Here is a 20599-nt window from a genome sequence, read left to right as displayed (position 1 = left end):
TCTGCGTGTCCCTTGACATAGACTGTAACCTGTACAAGCATAGGGGCTATCAACTACGGGGGCTGAGTGTTGTCTGAGGAGACTAAGTTACAATGACCCTCAATAAAAAAAGTAAAAAAAAATAAAAAAAAAAAAATTATACAGCAGTAATCTGTGTTGGTGAACCTGACTTCTGTTAATAGGCTGTTTGTATATGCTATGGGTTTACTTAGAGGATATACTCGGTATATTATACATTCCATTCTAGCAAAAAAAAAATGAGTAAACATGAAGCATAATTTTAACACCTTGCATTGACAATGGTGAGTACAGACATGCAATATATAACAGGACGTAGCATGGTAAACACTGTAAGCCCACATGCACAACAAATGCAGCATAAACCCACTGGTATCCAGAGAGAGGTTACTGATGGCCCAGATGGTGAAACGGGTGGATAAAACTACCCTTTCTATACTATATAGGAGCATAACACTGCGTCTCCTGGAGACCAGTATTCACCCAGAAAGGGTCCAGCATCTGGTAGAAGATAACTGTGTTGATGTACCACTCCATATGTGTCTGATGTACAGGGAAGTTAAGGTTCAAATTGACCCCAAGTAAACATAGACCCCTAAGGACCAGACAGATAATAACAAACGGTAACTCTTTAGCAACTAAAATTTAGTCTTAATTAGATATAGCAGTTCGTCCAGATCAATAGGAGCAGAAATCGGAGCCTCCAGAACAGTCCAACTCACAGTATGCAACCTTTGGGAAGTCAAAGGATCGTCCAGTCAAGCCCGCAAATCAGTCCAGTGTCACTGAGCATCTCAGCCGATACCTTCCCTCATACATGTAAATATAGTGGTGCAACAGAGAAGTCGGCAGTCAGGGCTATTAACATAGCAATATCCGCTGGAGCAGACGCACAGCTGAAGTTCATCCACTTCGTCAGTTGAAGTAATCATGCTACAGTGCTCCGGATCTAGGAGTGCCTGGGGCCTTGAAAATTCCGGGTAGTCGGCTTTGCGCTGCTGAGACCCGCCCAGAGCGGGAGCCTAAAAGCTCAGTCCCATATCAGGCAAAATAAGGGTCGCATCAGGCATAGGAAGCTTCCCGGTCGAAGGTAAATGGTTGTCAGCTAGACCTTTAACAACCAAATCGTGTGTAGCAGGCTTCAGAAGCGCTGTGAGTTCAGCAAAATTCTCCTCCATCCGCCATATTAGATTAGTGAGCAGGGACTGTACCGCAGTGTAGGTGCTTTCTTCAGCGGTTATTAGTGCCATTCCTGGCTGTTAAGCTCATATCCTTGTTCCGTTCCTAAAGTAGGCTTATGGAATACCTTGTTAGGTAGTTTAGGCTGTATAGAAGGTTTTGTGCTTCTTAAAGGCGCAGTAGCGTTTTATATATTGCTTGTAAACTTATTGTGAAGTGTTTTTCAAGCTTGCCAGTCTTATTGCTAGTCTGTTTAAACATGTCTGACATAGATGAATCTACTTGTTCATTATGTTTGAAAGCCAGTGTGGAGCCCCATAGAAATATGTGTACTAAATATTGATTTCACTTTAAATAATAAAGGTCAGTCTTTATCTATAAAAGAATTATCACCAGACGACAAGGGGGAAGTTATGCCGACTAACTCTCCTCACGTGTCAGTACCTTCGCCTCCCGCTCAGGGGGCGCATGCTATTATGGCGCCAAGTACATCAGAGACGCCCATAGCAATTACTTTACAGGACATGGCTACAATCATGAATAATACCCTGTCAGAAGTATTATCTAGATTGCCGAATTGAGAGGCAAGCGCGATAGCTCTGGGATTAGGAGAGATGCAGAGCGTGCTGGTGCTGTAAGAGCCATGTCTGATACTGCGTCACAGTTTGCAGAACATGAGGTCGGAGAGCTTCATTCTGTGGGTGACGGATCTGATCCGGGGAAACCTAATTCAGAGATCTCTAATTTTAAATTTAAGCTTGAGAACCTCCGTGTATTGCTTGGGGAGGTTTTAGCTGCTCTGAACGACAGTAACACAGTTGCAATTCCAGAGAAATTGTGTAGGCTGGCTAGTTACTATGCGGTGCCGGTGTGTACTGATGTTTTCCCTATACCTAAAAGGCTTACAGAAATTATTAGCAAGGAGTTGGATAGACCCGGTGTGCCCTTTTCCCCACCTCCTATATTTAGAAAAATGTTTCCAATAGACGCCACTACACGGGACTTATGGCAGACGGTCCCTAAGGTGGAGGGAGCAGTTTCTACTTTAGCAAAGCGTACCACTATCCCGGTTGAGGATAGTTGTGCTTTTTCGGATCCAATGGATAAAAAATTAGAAGGTTACCTTAAGAAAATGTTTGTTCAACAAGGTTTTATCCTGCAGCCCCTTGCATGCATTGCGCCTGTCACTGCTGCTGCGGCATTCTGGTTTGAGTCTCTGGAAGAGGCCATTCACACAGCTCCATTGGATGAAATTATGGACAAGCTAAAATCACTTAAGCTAGCTAACTCATTTGTTTCTGATGCCATTGTACATTTGACTAAACCAACGACTAAGAACTCCGGATTTGCCATCCAGGCGCGGAGAGCACTATGGCTTAAATCTTGGTCAGCTGACGTGACTTCTAAATCTAAATTACTTAATATTCCTTTCAAGGGGCAGACCTTATTTGGGTCCGGCTTGAAAGAAATTATTGCTGACATTACTGGAGGTAAGGGTCATACCCTTCCTCAGGACAGGGCCAAATCAAAGGCCAAACAGTCTAATTTTCGTGCCTTTCGAAATTTCAAGGCAGGAGCAGCATCAACTTCCTCCGGTCCAAAACAGGAAGGAACTGTTGCTCATTCCAGACAGGCCTGGAAACCTAACCAGTCCTGGAACAAGGGCAAGCAGGCCAGAAAACCTGCTACTGCCCCCAAGACAGCATGAAGGAACGGCCCCCTATCCGGAAACGGATCTAGTGGGGGGCAAGAGATGTCCAGGATCCCTTGGGCGTTGGAGATCATATCTCAGGGATATCTTCTGGACTTCAAGGCTTCTCCTCCTCAAGGGAGATTCCATCTTTCAAGGTTATCAGAAAACCAGATAAAGAAAGAGGCATTCCTACGCTGTGTACAAGACCTCCTAGTAATGGGGGTGATCCACCCAGTTCCGCGGACGGAACGAGGACAGGGATTTTATTCAAATCTGTTTGTGGTTCCCAAGAAAGAAGGAACCTTCAGACCAATCTTGGACCTAAAGATCTTAAACAAATTCCTAAGAGTTCCATCATTCAAAATGGAAACTATTTGGACCATCCTACCCATCCTACCCATGATCCAAGAGGGTCAGTACATGACCACAGTGGACTTAAAGGATGCCTACCTTCACATACCGATTCACAAAGATCATCATCGGTTCCTAAGATTTGCCTTTCTAGACAGGCATTACCAATTTGTAGCTCTCCCCTTCGGGTTGGCTACGGCCCCGAGAATCTTTACAAAGGTTCTGGGCTCACTTCTGGCGGTTCTAAGACCGCGAGGCATAGCGGTGGCTCCGTATCTAGACGACATCCTGATACAGGCGTCAAGCTTTCAAATTGCCAAGTCTCATACAGAGATAGTTCTGGCATTTCTGAGGTTGCATGGGTGGAAGGTGAACGTGGAAAAGAGTTCTCTATCACCACTCACAAGAGTCTCCTTCCTAGGGACTCTGATAGATTCTGTAGAAATGAAAATTTACCTGACGGAGGCCAGGTTATCAAAACTTTTAAATGCTTGCCGTGTCCTTCATTCCATTCCACGCCCGTCAGTGGCTCAGTGCATGGAAGTAATCGGCTTAATGGTAGCGGCAATGGACATAGTGCCATTTGCGCGCCTGCATCTCAGACCGCTGCAATTGTGCATGCTAGGTCAGTGGAATTGAGATTACTCAGATTTGTCCCCTCTACTAAATCTGGATCAAGAGACCAGAGATTCTCTTCTCTGGTGGCTATCTCGGGTCCATCTGTCCAAGGGTATGACCTTTTGCAGGCCAGATTGGACGATTGTAACAACAGATGCCAGCCTTCTAGGCTGGGGCGCAGTCTGGAATTCCCTGAAGGCTCAGGGATTGTGGACTCAGGAGGAAAAACTCCTCCCAATAAATATTCTGGAGTTAAGAGCAATATTCAATGCTCTTCTAGCTTGGCCTCAGTTAGCAACACTAAGGTTCATCAGATTTCAGTCGGACAACATCACGACTGTGGCTTACATCAACCATCAAGGGGGAACCAGGAGTTCCCTAGCGATGTTAGAAGTCTCAAAGATAATTCGCTGGGCAGAGTCTCACTCTTGCCACTTGTCAGCGATCCACATCCCAGGCGTGGAGAACTGGGAGGCGGACTTTCTAAGTCGTCAGACTTTTCATCCGGGGGAGTGGGAACTCCATCCGGAGGTGTTTGCTCAACTGGTCCATCGTTGGGGCAAACCAGAACTGGATCTCATGGCATCTCACCAGAACGCCAAACTTCCTTGTTACGGATCCAGGTCCAGGGACCCGGGAGCGACGCTGATAGATGCTCTAGCAGCTCCTTGGTTCTTCAACATGGCTTATGTGTTTCCACCGTTTCCTCTGCTGCCTCGACTGATTGCCAAGATCAAACAGGAGAGAGCATCGGTGATTCTGATAGCGCCTGCGTGGCCACGCAGGACCTGGTATGCAGACCTAGTGGACATGTCGTCCTGTCTACCATGGACTCTGCCTCTGAGGCAAGACCTTCTAATACAAGGTCCTTTCAATCATCCAAATCTAATTTCTCTGAGACTGACTGCATGGAGATTGAACGATTGATCCTATCAAAGCGTGGCTTCTCCGAGTCAGTTATTGATACCTTAATACAGGCACGAAAGCCTGTTACCAGGAAAATCTACCATAAGATATGGCGTAAATACTTGTATTGGTGCGAATCCAAGAGTTACTCATGGAGTAAGGTTAGGATTCCTAGGATATTGTCTTTTCTCCAAGAGGGTTTGGAAAAAGGCTTATCTGCTAGTTCGTTAAAGGGACAGATTTCTGCTCTGTCTATTCTTTTGCACAAGCGTCTGGCAGAAGTTCCAGACGTCCAGGCTTTTTGTCAGGCTTTGGCTAGGATTAAGCCTGTGTTTAAAACTGTTGCTCCTCCGTGGAGCTTAAACTTGGTTCTTAAAGTTCTTCAAGGAGTTCCGTTTGAACCCCTTCATTCCATTGATATTAAACTTTTATCTTGGAAAGTTCTGTTTTTGATGGCTATTTCCTCAGCTCGAAGAGTCTCTGAGTTATCTGCCTTACATTGTGATTCTCCTTATCTGATTTTCCATTCAGACAAGGTAGTTCTGCGTACTAAACCTGGCTTTTTACCTAAGGTTGTTTCTAACAGGAATATCAATCAAGAGATTGTTGTCCCATCATTGTGCCCTAATCCTTCTTCAAAGAAGGAACGTCCTTTGCATAATCTGGACGTAGTCCGTGCCTTGAAGTTCTACTTACAGGCAACTAAAGATTTTCGTCAAACATCTGCCCTGTTTGTCGTTTATTCTGGACAGAGGAGAGGTCAAAAAGCTTCGGAAACCTCTCTTTCTTTTTGGCTAAGAAGCATAATTCGCTTAGCCTATGAGACTGCTGGACAGCAGCCCCCTGAAAGGATTACAGCTCATTCTACTAGAGCTGTGGCTTCCACCTGGGCCTTTAAGAATGATGCCTCTGTTGAACAGATTTGCAAGGCTGCGACTTGGTCTTCGCTTCACACTTTTTCAAAATTTTACAAATTTGACACTTTTGCTTCTTCGGAGGCTGTTTTTGGGAGAAAGGTTCTACAGGCAGTGGTTCCTTCCGTTTAAGTTCCTGCCTTGTCCCTCCCATCATCCGTGTACTTAAGCTTTGGTATTGGTATCCCACAAGTAATGGATGATCCGTGGACTGGATACACTTAACAAGAGAAAACATAATTTATGCTTACCTGATAAATTTATTTCTCTTGTAGTGTATCCAGTCCACGGCCCGCCCTGTCTTTTTAAGGCAGATCTAAATTTTTAATTAAATTACAGTCACCACTGCACCCTATGGTTTCTCCTTTCTTGTCTTGTTTCGGTCGAATGACTGGATATGACATGTGAGGGGAGGAGCTATATAGCAGCTCTGCTGTGGGTGATCCTCTTGCAACTTCCTGTTGGGAAGGGAATATATCCCACAAGTAATGGATGATCCGTGGACTGGATACACTACAAGAGAAATAAATTTATCAGGTAAGCATAAATTATGTTTTTATGTCTTTTCCCTCCTCTGGTGTCTTATTGAGGATAGAGACAGTAACTATGTATGAAACATAGAATAATTAAATAAGTGTTTTCTCCAACATAGGTGTGTCCGGTCCACGGCGTCATCCTTACTTGTGGGATATTCTCTTCCCCAACAGGAAATGGCAAAGAGCCCAGCAAAGCTGGTCACATGATCCCTCCTAGGCTCCGCCTACCCCAGTCATTCTCTTTGCCGTTGTACAGGCAACATCTCCACGGAGATGGCTTAGAGTTTTTTAGTGTTTAACTGTAGTTTTTATTATTCAATCAAGAGTTTGTTATTTTGAAATAGTGCTGGTATGTACTATTTACTCAGAAACAGAAAAGAGATGAAGATTTCTGTTTGTATGAGGAAAATGATTTTAGCAACCGTCACTAAAATCCATGGCTGTTCCACACAGGACTGTTGAGAGCAATTAACTTCAGTTGGGGGAACAGTGAGCAGTCTCTTGCTGCTTGAGGTATGACACATTCTAACAAGACGATGTAATGCTGGAAGCTGTCATTTTCCCTCTGGGATCCGGTAAGCCATGTTTATTACGATTGTAAATAAGGGCTTCAAAAGGGCTTATTAAGACTGTAGACTTTTTTTGGGCTAAATCGATTGATTATTAACACATATTTAGCCTTGAGGAATCATTTTATCTGGGTATTTTGATATAATAATATCGGCAGGCACTGTTTTAGACACCTTATTCTTTAGGGGCTTTCCCAAAGCATAGGCAGAGCCTCATTTTCGCGCCGGTGTTGCGCACTTGTTTTTGAGAGGCATGGCATGCAGTCGCATGTGAGAGGAGCTCTGATACTTAGAAAAGACTTTCTGAAGGCGTCATTTGGTATCGTATTCCCCTTGGGGCTTGGTTGGGTCTCAGCGAAGCAGATACCAGGGACTGTAAAGGGGTTAAAGTTCAAAACGGCTCCGGTTCCGTTATTTTAAGGGTTAAAGCTTCCAAATTTGGTGTGCAATACTTTTAAGGCTTTAAGACACTGTGGTGAAAATTTGGTGAATTTTGAACAATTCCTTCATGTTTTTTCGCATTTGCAGTAATAAAGTGTGTTCAGTTTAAAATTTAAAGTGACAGTAACGGTTTTATTTTAAAACGTTTTTTGTACTTGTTATCAAGTTTATGCCTGTTTAACATGTCTGAACTACCAGATAGACTGTGTTCTGAATGTGGGGAAGCCAGAATTCCTATTCATTTAAATAAATGTGATTTATGTGACAATGACAATGATGCCCAAGATGATTCCTCAAGTGAGGGGAGTAAGCATGGTACTGCATCATTCCCTCCTTCGTCTACACGAGTCTTGCCCACTCAGGAGGCCCCTAGTACATCTAGCGCGCCAATACTCCTTACTATGCAACAATTAACGGCTGTAATGGATAATTCTGTCAAAAACATTTTAGACAAAATGAACACTTATCAGCGTAAGCGCGACTGCTCTGTTTTAGATACTGAAGAGCATGACGACGCTGATATTAATATTTCTGAAGGGCCCCTAACTCAGTCTGATGGGGCCAGGGAGGTTTTGTCTGAGGGAGAAATTACTGATTCAGGGAACATTTCTCAACAAGCTGAACCTGATGTGATTGCATTTAAATTTAAGTTGGAACATCTCCGCATTCTGCTTAAGGAGGTATTATCCACTCTGGATGATTGTGACAAGTTGGTCATCCCAGAGAAACTATGTAAAATGGACAAGTTCCTAGAGGTGCCGGGGCTCCCAGAAGCTTTTCCTATACCCAAGCGGGTGGCGGACATTGTTAATAAAGAATGGGAAAGGCCCGGTATTCCTTTCGTCCCTCCCCCCATATTTAAAAAATTGTTTCCTATGGTCGACCCCAGAAAGGACTTATGGCAGACAGTCCCCAAGGTCGAGGGAGCGGTTTCCACTTTAAACAAACGCACCACTATACCCATAGAGGATAGTTGTGCTTTCAAAGATCCTATGGATAAAAAATTAGAAGGTTTGCTTAAAAAGATGTTTGTTCAGCAGGGTTACCTTCTACAACCAATTTCATGCATTGTCCCTGTCGCTACAGCCGCATGTTTCTGGTTCGATGAGCTGATAAAGGCGGTCGACAGTGATTCTCCTCCTTATGAGGAGATTATGGACAGAATCAATGCTCTCAAATTGGCTAATTCTTTCACCCTAGACGCCACCTTGCAATTGGCTAGGTTAGCGGCTAAGAATTCTGGGTTTGCTATTGTGGCGCGCAGAGCGCTTTGGTTGAAATCTTGGTCGGCTGATGCGTCTTCCAAGAACAAGCTACTTAACATTCCTTTCAAGGGGAAAACGCTGTTTGGCCCTGACTTGAAAGAGATTATCTCGGATATCACTGGGGGTAAGGGCCACGCCCTTCCTCAGGATCGGCCTTTCAAGGCAAAAAATAAACCTAATTTTCGTCCCTTTCGTAGAAACGGACCAGCCCAAAGTGCTACGTCCTCTAAGCAAGAGGGTAATACTTCTCAAGCCAAGCCAGCTTGGAGACCAATGCAAGGCTGGAACAAGGGAAAGCAGGCCAAGAAACCTGCCACTGCTACCAAGACAGCATGAAATGTTAGCCCCCGATCCGGGACCGGATCTGGTGGGGGGCAGACTCTCTCTCTTCGCTCAGGCTTGGGCAAGAGATGTTCTGGATCCTTGGGCGCTAGAAATAGTCTCCCAAGGTTATCTTCTGGAATTCAAGGGACTTCCCCCAAGGGGGAGGTTCCACAGGTCTCAGTTGTCTTCAGACCACATAAAAAGACAGGCATTCTTACATTGTGTAGAAGACCTGTTAAAAATGGGAGTGATTCATCCCGTTCCATTAAGAGAACAAGGGATGGGGTTCTACTCCAATCTGTTTATAGTTCCCAAAAAAGAGGGAACGTTCAGACCAATCTTAGATCTCAAGATCTTAAACAAGTTTCTCAAGGTTCCATCGTTCAAGATGGAAACCATTCGAACTATTCTTCCTTCCATCCAGGAAGGTCAATTCATGACCACGGTGGATTTAAAGGATGCGTATCTACATATTCCTATCCACAAGGAACATCATCGGTTCCTGAGGTTCGCATTCCTGGACAAACATTACCAGTTCGTGGCGCTTCCTTTCGGATTAGCCACTGCTCCAAGGATTTTCACAAAGGTACTAGGGTCCCTTCTAGCTGTGCTAAGACCAAGGGGCATTGCTGTAGTACCTTACTTGGACGACATTCTGATTCAAGCGTCGTCCCTTCCTCAAGCAAAGGCTCACACGGACATTGTCCTGGCCTTTCTCAGATCTCACGGATGGAAAGTGAACGTGGAAAAGAGTTCTCTATCTCCGTCAACAAGGGTTCCCTTCTTGGGAACAATAATAGACTCCTTAGAAATGAGGATTTTTCTGACAGAGGCCAGAAAAACAAAACTTCTAGACTCTTGTCGGATACTCCATTCCGTTCCTCTTCCTTCCATAGCTCAGTGCATGGAAGTGATCGGGTTGATGGTAGCGGCAATGGACATAGTTCCTTTTGCACGCATTCATCTAAGACCATTACAACTGTGCATGCTCAGTCAGTGGAATGGGGACTATACAGACTTGTCTCCGAAGATACAAGTAAATCAGAGGACCAGAGACTCACTCCGTTGGTGGCTGTCCCTGGACAACCTGTCACGAGGGATGACATTCCGCAGACCAGAGTGGGTCATTGTCACGACCGACGCCAGTCTGATGGGCTGGGGCGCGGTCTGGGGATCCCTGAAAGCTCAGGGTCTTTGGTCTCGGGAAGAATCTCTTCTACCGATAAATATTCTGGAACTGAGAGCGATATTCAATGCTCTCAAGGCTTGGCCTCAGCTAGCGAGGGCCAAGTTCATACGGTTTCAATCAGACAACATGACAACTGTTGCGTACATCAACCATCAGGGGGGAACAAGGAGTTCCCTGGCGATGGAAGAAGTGACCAAAATCATTCTATGGGCGGAGTCTCACTCCTGCCACCTGTCTGCTATCCACATCCCAGGAGTGGAAAATTGGGAAGCGGATTTTCTGAGTCGTCAGACATTGCATCCGGGGGAGTGGGAACTCCATCCGGAAATCTTTGCCCAAGTCACTCAGCTGTGGGGCATTCCAGACATGGATCTGATGGCCTCTCGTCAGAACTTCAAAGTTCCTTGCTACGGGTCCAGATCCAGGGATCCCAAGGCGGCTCTAGTGGATGCACTAGTAGCACCTTGGACCTTCAAACTAGCTTATGTGTTCCCGCCGTTTCCTCTCATCCCCAGGCTGGTAGCCAGGATCAATCAGGAGAGGGCGTCGGTGATCTTGATAGCTCCTGCGTGGCCACGCAGGACTTGGTACGCAGATCTGGTGAATATGTCATCGGCTCCTCCTTGGAAGCTACCTTTGAGACGAGACCTTCTTGTTCAGGGTCCGTTCGAACATCCGAATCTGGTTTCACTCCAGCTGACTGCTTGGAGATTGAACGCTTGATCTTATCGAAGCGAGGGTTCTCAGATTCTGTTATCGATACTCTTGTTCAGGCCAGAAAGCCTGTAACTAGAAAGATTTACCACAAAATTTGGAAAAAATATATCTGTTGGTGTGAATCTAAAGGATTCCCTTGGGACAAGGTTAGGATTCCTAGGATTCTATCCTTCCTTCAAGAAGGATTGGAAAAAGGATTATCTGCAAGTTCCCTGAAGGGACAGATTTCTGCCTTGTCTGTGTTACTTCACAAAAAGCTGGCCGCTGTGCCAGATGTTCAAGCCTTTGTTCAGGCTCTGGTTAGAATTAAGCCTATTTACAAACCTTTGACTCCTCCTTGGAGTCTCAATTTAGTTCTTTCAGTTCTTCAGGGGGTTCCGTTTGAACCCTTGCATTCCGTTGATATTAAGTTATTATCTTGGAAAGTTTTGTTTTTAGTTGCAATTTCTTCTGCTAGAAGAGTTTCAGAATTATCTGCTCTGCAGTGTTCTCCTCCTTATCTGGTGTTCCATGCAGATAAGGTGGTTTTACGTACTAAACCTGGTTTTCTTCCAAAAGTTGTTTCTAACAAAAACATTAACCAGGAGATTATCGTACCTTCTCTGTGTCCGAAACCAGTTTCAAAGAAGGAACGTTTGTTGCACAATTTGGATGTTGTTCGCGCTCTAAAATTCTATTTAGATGCTACAAAGGATTTTAGACAAACATCTTCCTTGTTTGTTGTTTATTCCGGTAAAAGGAGAGGTCAAAAAGCAACTTCTACCTCTCTCTCTTTTTGGATTAAAAGCATCATCAGATTGGCTTACGAGACTGCCGGACGGCAGCCTCCCGAAAGAATCACAGCTCATTCCACTAGGGCTGTGGCTTCCACATGGGCCTTCAAGAACGAGGCTTCTGTTGATCAGATATGTAGGGCAGCGACTTGGTCTTCACTGCACACTTTTACCAAATTTTACAAGTTTGATACTTTTGCTTCTTCTGAGGCTATTTTTGGGAGAAAGGTTTTGCAAGCCGTGGTGCCTTCCATTTAGGTGACCTGATTTGCTCCCTCCCTTCATCCGTGTCCTAAAGCTTTGGTATTGGTTCCCACAAGTAAGGATGACGCCGTGGACCGGACACACCTATGTTGGAGAAAACAGAATTTATGTTTACCTGATAAATTACTTTCTCCAACGGTGTGTCCGGTCCACGGCCCGCCCTGGTTTTTTTAATCAGGTCTGATAATTTATTTTCTTTAACTACAGTCACCACGGTACCATATGGTTTCTCCTATGCAAATATTCCTCCTTAACGTCGGTCGAATGACTGGGGTAGGCGGAGCCTAGGAGGGATCATGTGACCAGCTTTGCTGGGCTCTTTGCCATTTCCTGTTGGGGAAGAGAATATCCCACAAGTAAGGATGACGCCGTGGACCGGACACACCGTTGGAGAAAGTAATTTATCAGGTAAACATAAATTCTGTTTTTAATGGAAGATGGCATCTATGTTATATAGAGGTATATTCAGCATGCTGCTTGTACTATGTTAGCTGGAAGTGAACGGCCATACTCTCACTGTAATTTAGTTAAGAAATATAAGATGGCTCTTGTGTAAACTATATTACTCCATTATATACCTAATTCATATATCATTGTCATTATTAATAATAAGAAAAGAGGTTCACTAATATTTTTCTCCTATATTAAGATGATTGTTCATGAGTGATCTTAGTTAAATTGAGGAGATGTATTCATTTAAATAATTGAGGTTTGAAATGCTTTTGGTCATTCATTTTTGTCCTAGTCTATTTGACTATATTAACCTTGAATGTATCAGTTGCATGTCTCATACTTAAAGTGCTTATTTATATGATGTGTATCAAAATGTGCAGGGGTCCTGCGAGTCCCCAATTATTATTGTTATATATTGTTTAAAATGAATAAAATTCCACTCAAAAAAAAAAAAAAAAAAGTAACAGTTGTGACTAGTGAGGTTGTGCTCTTGGTAATAAAAGAGGAATTTACAATTTTTCTCTACATAAATATTTACTCTCTGTGCTTATGCTGTAATAGAAAGTACACTTTTAAGGAGAGATTCTGACATTGCAAAACTTCCTTAATCAGAATACAAACATTTGTAACCAAACTAATTTAGTACATATAGTACAGAAATGACACCAGTACTGTTGATCTTCCATCCATGTTCTCAGTAGGAGGTAAAGATAAATTCAGGTGACTTCTGCCCAGTCCTGGACTCTCTCCATTCTCTTGCTTCTTCCTGTTCACATTTTCACAGCTGTTTGGAAAATTGATAAAACAAGAGACGAGGGGCAGATGGCTCTTAATATGTGAAGATCGCTTATAAATATAAGTTTTGCAAATCATCAAGCAACTACACTAAAAATGATTCCCATCCGTGTAAGGCATTTCAAATAGGGCGTGCTCAGCTGAATCTGCTCTTTTCACACCAGCAGGCATCTCCATTTGTAATGAGCCTTTAAACTTTTTGTTTCTCTTATATTTTTGTGGGATTTATCTTACAGTGGGATAAGGAAAGTAAACCCTTGTGCTCACCTTGTATTGCCATCAATTGCTTTTATATTATTTAGTATATGTATTTGCCATCATAATGAATCTCATCAGTTTTAGGTGATTTGATAATGCTTTTTATTGCAGCATTGATATTGGAGACAGTCCTGTTGCACCAGCCCCAGCTGCTGCTCTGGAGCAGACCCAGGTCATCCCCTCACAAGGAGATCTTCTTGGCGACCTTCTTAATCTTGACTTGGGACCCCCAGGAAATGTGCCACAAGTGTCCTCTATGCAGATGGGAGCGGTTGACCTGCTAGGTGGAGGCCTTGACAGCTTGGTAAGTAAATATTTAGTTTCTTTCAGACGCTGTTTTGTGAGGAAGCGTTAACAATTTGCCTTTTGTTTAACTTGTGCCAACCGATAAATTGGATTGATACATAGTTACAAAACCTATGACTCCCCATTATGCACAATCATTCCCTTCAGTTCAATTTATTTTTTTCCTAAGATATGGAGAGTCCACAATTTCATTCAATTACTAGTGAAAATATCACTCCTGGCCAGCAGGAGGCGGCAAAGAGCACCACAGCAAAGCTGTTAAGTATTACTCCCCTACCCATAATCCCCAGTCATTCTCTTTGCCTCTGTCAATGGAGGAGGTGAAGTTCGGATTTTATTTGGGTTTTTCATTATAACGCTTTTGTCATAGTACTCTCTCAAAGTGACAGTAGTCCTTTCTTCAAATTCATTTATCTTTTATTTTTGGGGCTTTTGCCGCTTCCTTACAAGGGTAAGACTTTGTTTGGACCTGGACTGGCAGAAATAATATCTGATATTACAGGTTGAAAAGGATCTTTTCTGCCGCAAGACAAGAATAATAGACTTAAAGGACATCAAAGTAATTTTCGTTCCTTTCGTAATTTCAAAGGTCAGAAGTCTTCCTCTTCCACTTCCAAACAGGAGCAATCCAGGTCTTCTTGGAGACCCAGTCAGTCTTGGAACAAGGGGAAACAGTCTAAGAAACCCACAGCTGACTGTAAATCAGCATGAAGGGTCGGCCCTCGGTCCGGGATCGGATCAAGTGGGGGGCAGACTTTCCATGTTTTGTCAGGCGTAGTTACGATATGTCCCAGATCCTTGGGCTGTGGGCATAGTTTCTCAGGGTTACAAGATAGATTTCATATCTCTCTCTCCCAGGGGCAGATTTTACCTCTCAAGATTATCTGCAGATCAGGTAAAAAGAGAGGCATTCTTGAACTGCGTTCAGGAGTGATTGTTCCAGTTCCTGTAAAGGAACAGGGTCTAGGATTTTATTCAAATCTGTTTGTGGATCCCAAAAAAGGGGGAACTTTTTGTCCCATTTTAGACCTAAGGTGTCTCAACAAGTTTCTCAGGGTGCCATCCTTCAAAATGGAAACCATTCGCTCCATTCTTCCTTTAGTCCAAGAGCGTCAGTTCATGACGACCATAGACCTGAAGGACGCATATCTTCATGTTCCTATTCACATTACAAATCCCTGAGATTCGCTTTTCTAGACAAACATTTTCAGTTTGTGGCACTTCTATTTGGCCTTGCCACAGCTCCCAGAATTCTTTCAAAGGTTCTGGGGGCTCTCTTGGCAGTGATCAGGTCTCGGGGAATTGCAGTGGTGCCATACTTAGATGACATATTGGTTCAGGCGCCATCTTTTTAGCAAGCAAACTCTCATACAGAGATATTGTTGGAAAGAGTTCCCTTGTTCCAGCTTCAAGGGTTGTGTTCTTAGGGACTATAATAGATTCCCTATTTATGAAAAAATTTCTGAAGGAGGTTAGGAAATCCAAAATTCTCTCTGCTTGCCTCGCTCTTCAGTCTACTGTAATCACCCAAGGTGGTCTCCGGAAGCATGTACCCTGAGAAAACCACTACGGAAGAGAGTCTCTCGTTGACAGGTCTAGATCTAGCCTCTGAGACAGATCCGAATGGTTTCAGTTCCATTGCCTGAGCATGCATAACTGCAGAGCTCTCAAATGGAATCAAGCAAAGGGAATGATGTCCATGGAAGCGACAATCAGACCAATTACCTCCATACATTGAGCTACTGATGGCCGCTTCCATGGACATCATTCCCTTTGCTTGATTACATTTGAGAGCTCTGCAGTTATGCATGCTAATGCAATGGAACGGAAACCAATCGGATCTGTCTCAGAGGATAGATCTAGACCTGTCAACGAGAGACTCTCTTCCGTGGTGGTTTTCTCAGGAACATCTTTCTCGGGGTACATGCTTCCAGAGGAGACCACCTTGGGTGATCGTGACCACGGATGCCATCCTGCTAGGCTGGGGAGCAATCTGGGCTTTTTAAGGGCTCAGGGTTTATGGACTCGAGAGGCGTTTGCTCTCCCCATAAACATCTTGGAGTTGAGAGCGATTTACAATTCTCTGATAACTTGGCCTCAGTTGTCCTTAGCCCAGTTTATCAGATTACAGTCGGACAATACATTAACCACCAGGGAGGAACTCTGAGTTCCTTAGCCATGAGGGAGGTGGCTCGGATTATTCAATGGGCGGAAGCTGACAATTGTTTATCTGCCATCCACATTCCAGGAGTGGACAACTGGGAAGCGGATTTCCTGAGCAGACAGACATTTCATCCCGGGAAGTGGGCTCTCCATCCGGAGGTTTTCTCCAGGTTAACCCTCAAATGGCGGGTACCAGAGTTGGATCTGACCGCGACTCAGCAGAATGCCAAGCTTCCAAGGTACGGTTCAAGGTCAAGAGATCCGCAGGCAGCTCTGATAGATGCTCTGGCGGTTCCTTGGGTGTTCAGTCTAGCTTATCTGTTTCCTCCGTTTGCACTCCTTCCACGAGTCATTGCTTGTATCAAACAGGAGAGAGCATCAGTAATTCTGAAGCTTCTGTGGAACAGATTTGCAAGGCTTCAACTTGGTCCTCTCTGCACACTTTTTCCAAATTTTATAAATTTGATATTTTTGCTGAGGCCTCTTTTGGGAGAAAGGTTATTCAAACGGTGGTGCCTTCTGTTTAGGTCTGCCTGTCTTGTTCTTCCTCCCTTTTCATTCTGTGTCCTCTAGCTTGGGTATTGGTTCCACTAGTAATTGAATGACGTTGTGGACTCTCCATATCTTAGGAAAGAAAACAAAATTTATGCTTACCTGATAAATGTCTTTCTTTACGGATATGGAGAGACCACAACCCCACCCTTAATTAAGACAGTTATTTTTTTACTAAACCTCAGGCACCTCTACAACTTTGTGTTATTCCTTTTTCCATTTCTCTTCGGGCGAATGACTGGAGATTATTGGTAGGGGAGTGATACTTAATAGCTTTGCTGTGGTGCTCTTTGCCTCCTCCTGCTGGCCAGGAGTGATAGCCCCACTAGTAATTGAATGACGTGGACTCTCCATATCCGAAAAGAAAGAAATGTATCAGGTAAGCATAAATTCTGTTTTTTTGTGTTAGTTGTCAGAAAGGGAGCTGTGCTTGTTTTCTTTTTGTTGAAGCTTTTTATTTTGTTTGTTTAGTGTATTTATTTTCCAAAGCCTTGTTTACTTGATGAAACTTTGTTCCTGTAGGGTAATGTTACAAAGCCTTTCAATTTATAGATACATTTTATAGACACCCTAACATTGTATCCAACACTTTAATAGAGAAAAGCTGTTCTTGTGCTTCAGATCCTTACACACTGTTGTAGCTTGTGCTACATGGTAGTATGAACGAAGATCAGCATAAGAGGTAACTGCATTCCTCACTCCCTTCATTCCTTATTTTCAGTTCTTAAAGGGACAGTGTAGCCAAAATTAAACTTTCATGATTCAGATAGGGCATGCCATTTTTAAACAACTTTCCAATGTACTTTTATCATCAAATTTGCTTTGTTCTCTTGGTAATCTTTGTTGAAAGCTAAACCTAGGTAGGTTAATATGCTAATTTCTAATCCGTTGAAGGCCGCCTCTTATCTCAGTGTATTTTAACAGTTTTTCACAGCTAGATAGAGGTAGTTTGTGTGTTTCATATAGATAACATTGTGATCACTCCAGTGAAGTTCTTTTTGAGGCAGCACTGATTGGCTAAAATGCAAGTCTGTCAAAAGAACTGTAATAAGGGGGCAATCTGCAGAGACTTAGATACAAGGTAATCAGAGAGATAAAAAGTATATCAATATAACAGTGTTGGCTATGCAAAACTGGGGAATGGGTAAGAATTCTGGAGTAGACTGTCCCTTTAATCCTACTCTAGAGCTGGCTCTTTTCTTTATAATGACACAATAAGTCCACGGATCATCTAATTACTATTGGGAATATCACTCCTGCCCAGCAGGAGGCGGCAAAGAGCACCACAGCAAAGCTGTTAAATATCACCTCCCTTCCCTCCAACCAGAGTCATTCTCTTTGCCTATGTTAGAGCAAGGAAGTGGTAAAGTTAGGTGTTAGAAAAGATTCTTCAAGCAAGATTTTATTATTTTTTTTAAGTAGTGCAAGATTGTGCTGCTTTGTCCTAGGGTGTAGCCGTAGTCCATATCAGTCTCTTCAGTAGAGTAGTGGTGGCTTTCAAGCAATAGGAACTTGTGGGACATAATTCTCACTGCGCCTCCCATGTAGTTAATGCTGCCCTTATACTGAAAGCCTGAGTAAGATTTTTTCCACAGGTCCATGTGAGGGAGAAGACCTCTCAAGCCTAGTGAGCTGCCTTGCAGATTTATGAGGTAAGTGCTGACTTTATTTTTTCTGGGAAAATTGGGAACTTTATTCACTAAGGGACACATGAATTTCTCCTATATATTTGGGGGAACATATAAAGGCAGTATTATTATGGCAGGCACTGGGGCGGTTTATTAAGGCTCAGTTTGATGTGGTTTCACTTCTCCCGGCGGCTTGACTTTAAAATATGCCGACATGGAGGTTAATTTTTTAGACGCCCACGATGGGTGGGGCTAACTGAGGCGACAGTTTGCTGTTGTGCGCCATTTTCCCCTTCACTTCCTGTGACCGGAGGGTACAATAGGTCGTCTCAGATAGCAGTCTCAATCAGGAAAGCGCATAATAAGACTTAATGCTGCGCTTTTAGGACCGGACAGCTGTTCATTGGGCTGCAAATCGAGTTCCAGATCTTTTACTGGAGAATACTATCCGGTGTCAGCAGGGCAGGTAGGCATCTCCGCTAAGCTGAGGTGTAGAGGTGGTCAATAGTACTTGTATAACACTATTTAGTTCCTTACTGCAAAGAATAAAAAAGGTTATGTTTTAAAATTTAAAGAGACAGTAACTTTTTTTTGTGTTTTATTTTTTATCAAAAATGTAAGGGTTTTTTTTTTGGTAATTTGTTCCATTGTGAGTATGAATGGACCAAGAGGCCCTGCAGAATGTTATTTGTTCTTTGTTTTGATGCTAATGTGGAACCACCAATCCCTTTCTGTTCCTCATGTATTGAGAGAACTTTAAATTATAGGGATAGACTTTTTTTCTGAGCCAACATTGTCTAAGGCGGATGCTGTTCAGGAGTCTAATGACAATGTTCAATATATGCCGCAGCTATCTCCTCAAGTGTCCAAAATTTTATTGCCCACACATGCAGTGCCCTGCGCTTCCTCTCTAACTCCACCTGGAGTTACGTTGCAAGACATCGCTTCCCTCATGTCCACTGTGGTTTCTGATGCATTGTCTGCTTTTCCCATGCTGCAGGGAAAGCGCAAGAGGTAAAGTAAACATTCAGTAAGTGAGGTTACTGACGCAGTTGTTGCTATTTCGAATGCCCCCTCCCAGAAGCCTGAGGAGGAGGATACTTCAGTAGCATCTGAGGGTGAAATCTCAGATTCAGACAGTGTAATTCCTTCTGCTGATACTGAAGTTGTATCCTTCAGGTTTAAGCTGGAACACCTCTGTCTGTTACTTAAGGAGGTTTTAGCTACACTGGACGACAGCGACACCACGGTCGTAGTTAATCCTAAGAAATCCAGTTAGCTAAACAAATATTTTGATGTACCTTCCATGGTGGAGGTTTTTCCTGTACCAGATTGAGCTACAGAGATCATTGCTAAGGAATGGGAGAGACAGGGTATCCTTTTTTCCCCATCCCCTATATTTTAAAAGATGTTTCATATAGCAGACTCTATAAAGGAATCTTGGCAGACAGTACCCAAGGTGGAAGGGGCAATTTCCACTCTGGCTAAGAGGACTACTATTCCCATAGAGGATAGTTGTTCTTTTAAGGATCCTATGGACAATAAATTAGAGGGGTTACTCAAGAAGATGTATGTACACCAGGGTTTACAATGGCAACCTGCAGTGTGCATTGCTACCGTCACTAGTGCGGCGGCATACTGGTTTGATGCATTGTCTGATTCTATTAGGACAGACACTCACTCCCCTTGAAGAGATCCAGGCCCTTAATTTGGCCAATTCCTTTATTATGGATGCTTCCCTACAGGTTATTAAACTGGGAGCAAAGATTTCTGGTTTTGCTGTGCTGGCCTGCAGAGCTTTATGGTTAAAATCGTGGTCTGCGGATGTGTCATCTAAGTCTAAACTTTTGGCAATTTCTTACAAGGGAAAAACCTTGTTTGGACCGGGTTTGACGGAAATAATTTCTGACATTACGGAAGGAAAGGGCCATTTCTCCAACATAGGTGTGTCCGGTCCACGGCGTCATCCTTACTTGTGGGATATTCTCTTCCCCAACAGGAAATGGCAAAGAGCCCAGCAAAGCTGGTCACATGATCCCTCCTAGGCTCCGCCTACCCCAGTCATTCTCTTTGCCGTTGTACAGGCAACATCTCCACGGAGATGGCTTAGAGTTTTTTAGTGTTTAACTGTAGTTTTTATTATTCAATCAAGAGTTTGTTATTTTGAAATAGTGCTGGTATGTACTATTTACTCAGAAACAGAAAAGAGATGAAGATTTCTGTTTGTAAGAGGAAAATGATTTTAGCAACCGTTACTAAAATCCATGACTGTTCCACACAGGACTGTTGAGAGGAATTAACTTCAGTTGGGGGAACAGTGAGCAGTCTTTTGCTGCTTGAGGTATGACACATTCTAACAAGACGATGTAATGCTGGAAGCTGTCATTTTCCCTATGGGATCCGGTAAGCCATTTTTATTCAGACAGTAAATAAGGGCTTCACAAGGGCTTATTAAGACTGTAGACATTTTCTGGGCTAAATCGATTCATATATTACACATATTTAGCCTTGAGGAATCATTTAATCTGGGTATTTTGGTAAAATAATATCGGCAGGCACTGTTTTAGACACCTTATTCTTTAGGGGCTTTCCCTAATCATAGGCAGAGCCTCATTTTCGCGCCGGTATTGCGCACTTGTTTTTGAGAGGCATGACATGCAGTCGCATGTGTGAGGAGCTCTGATACA

General features: G+C 43.4%; 1 protein-coding gene across 1 annotated transcript in view; it reads left to right on the top strand.

Moving 5' to 3' along the window:
• The window catches only part of AP2B1 (adaptor related protein complex 2 subunit beta 1), a 457689-nt gene that overhangs the window by 270433 nt on the left and 166657 nt on the right, over positions 1 to 20599 (top strand). Inside the window, exon 14 of the mRNA XM_053707425.1 lies at positions 13367 to 13567. Within this exon, the coding sequence (XP_053563400.1) occupies positions 13367 to 13567 (201 nt within the window). The remainder of the gene's footprint in view (positions 1 to 13366; positions 13568 to 20599) is intronic.

Source organism: Bombina bombina, chromosome 3, assembly GCF_027579735.1.
Source record: "Bombina bombina isolate aBomBom1 chromosome 3, aBomBom1.pri, whole genome shotgun sequence".
In the NCBI taxonomy this organism is placed as follows: domain Eukaryota; kingdom Metazoa; phylum Chordata; class Amphibia; order Anura; family Bombinatoridae; genus Bombina; species Bombina bombina.
The sequence above is the reverse complement of the archived record's forward strand: the minus strand, read 5'-3'. Positions and strand labels throughout refer to the sequence as shown.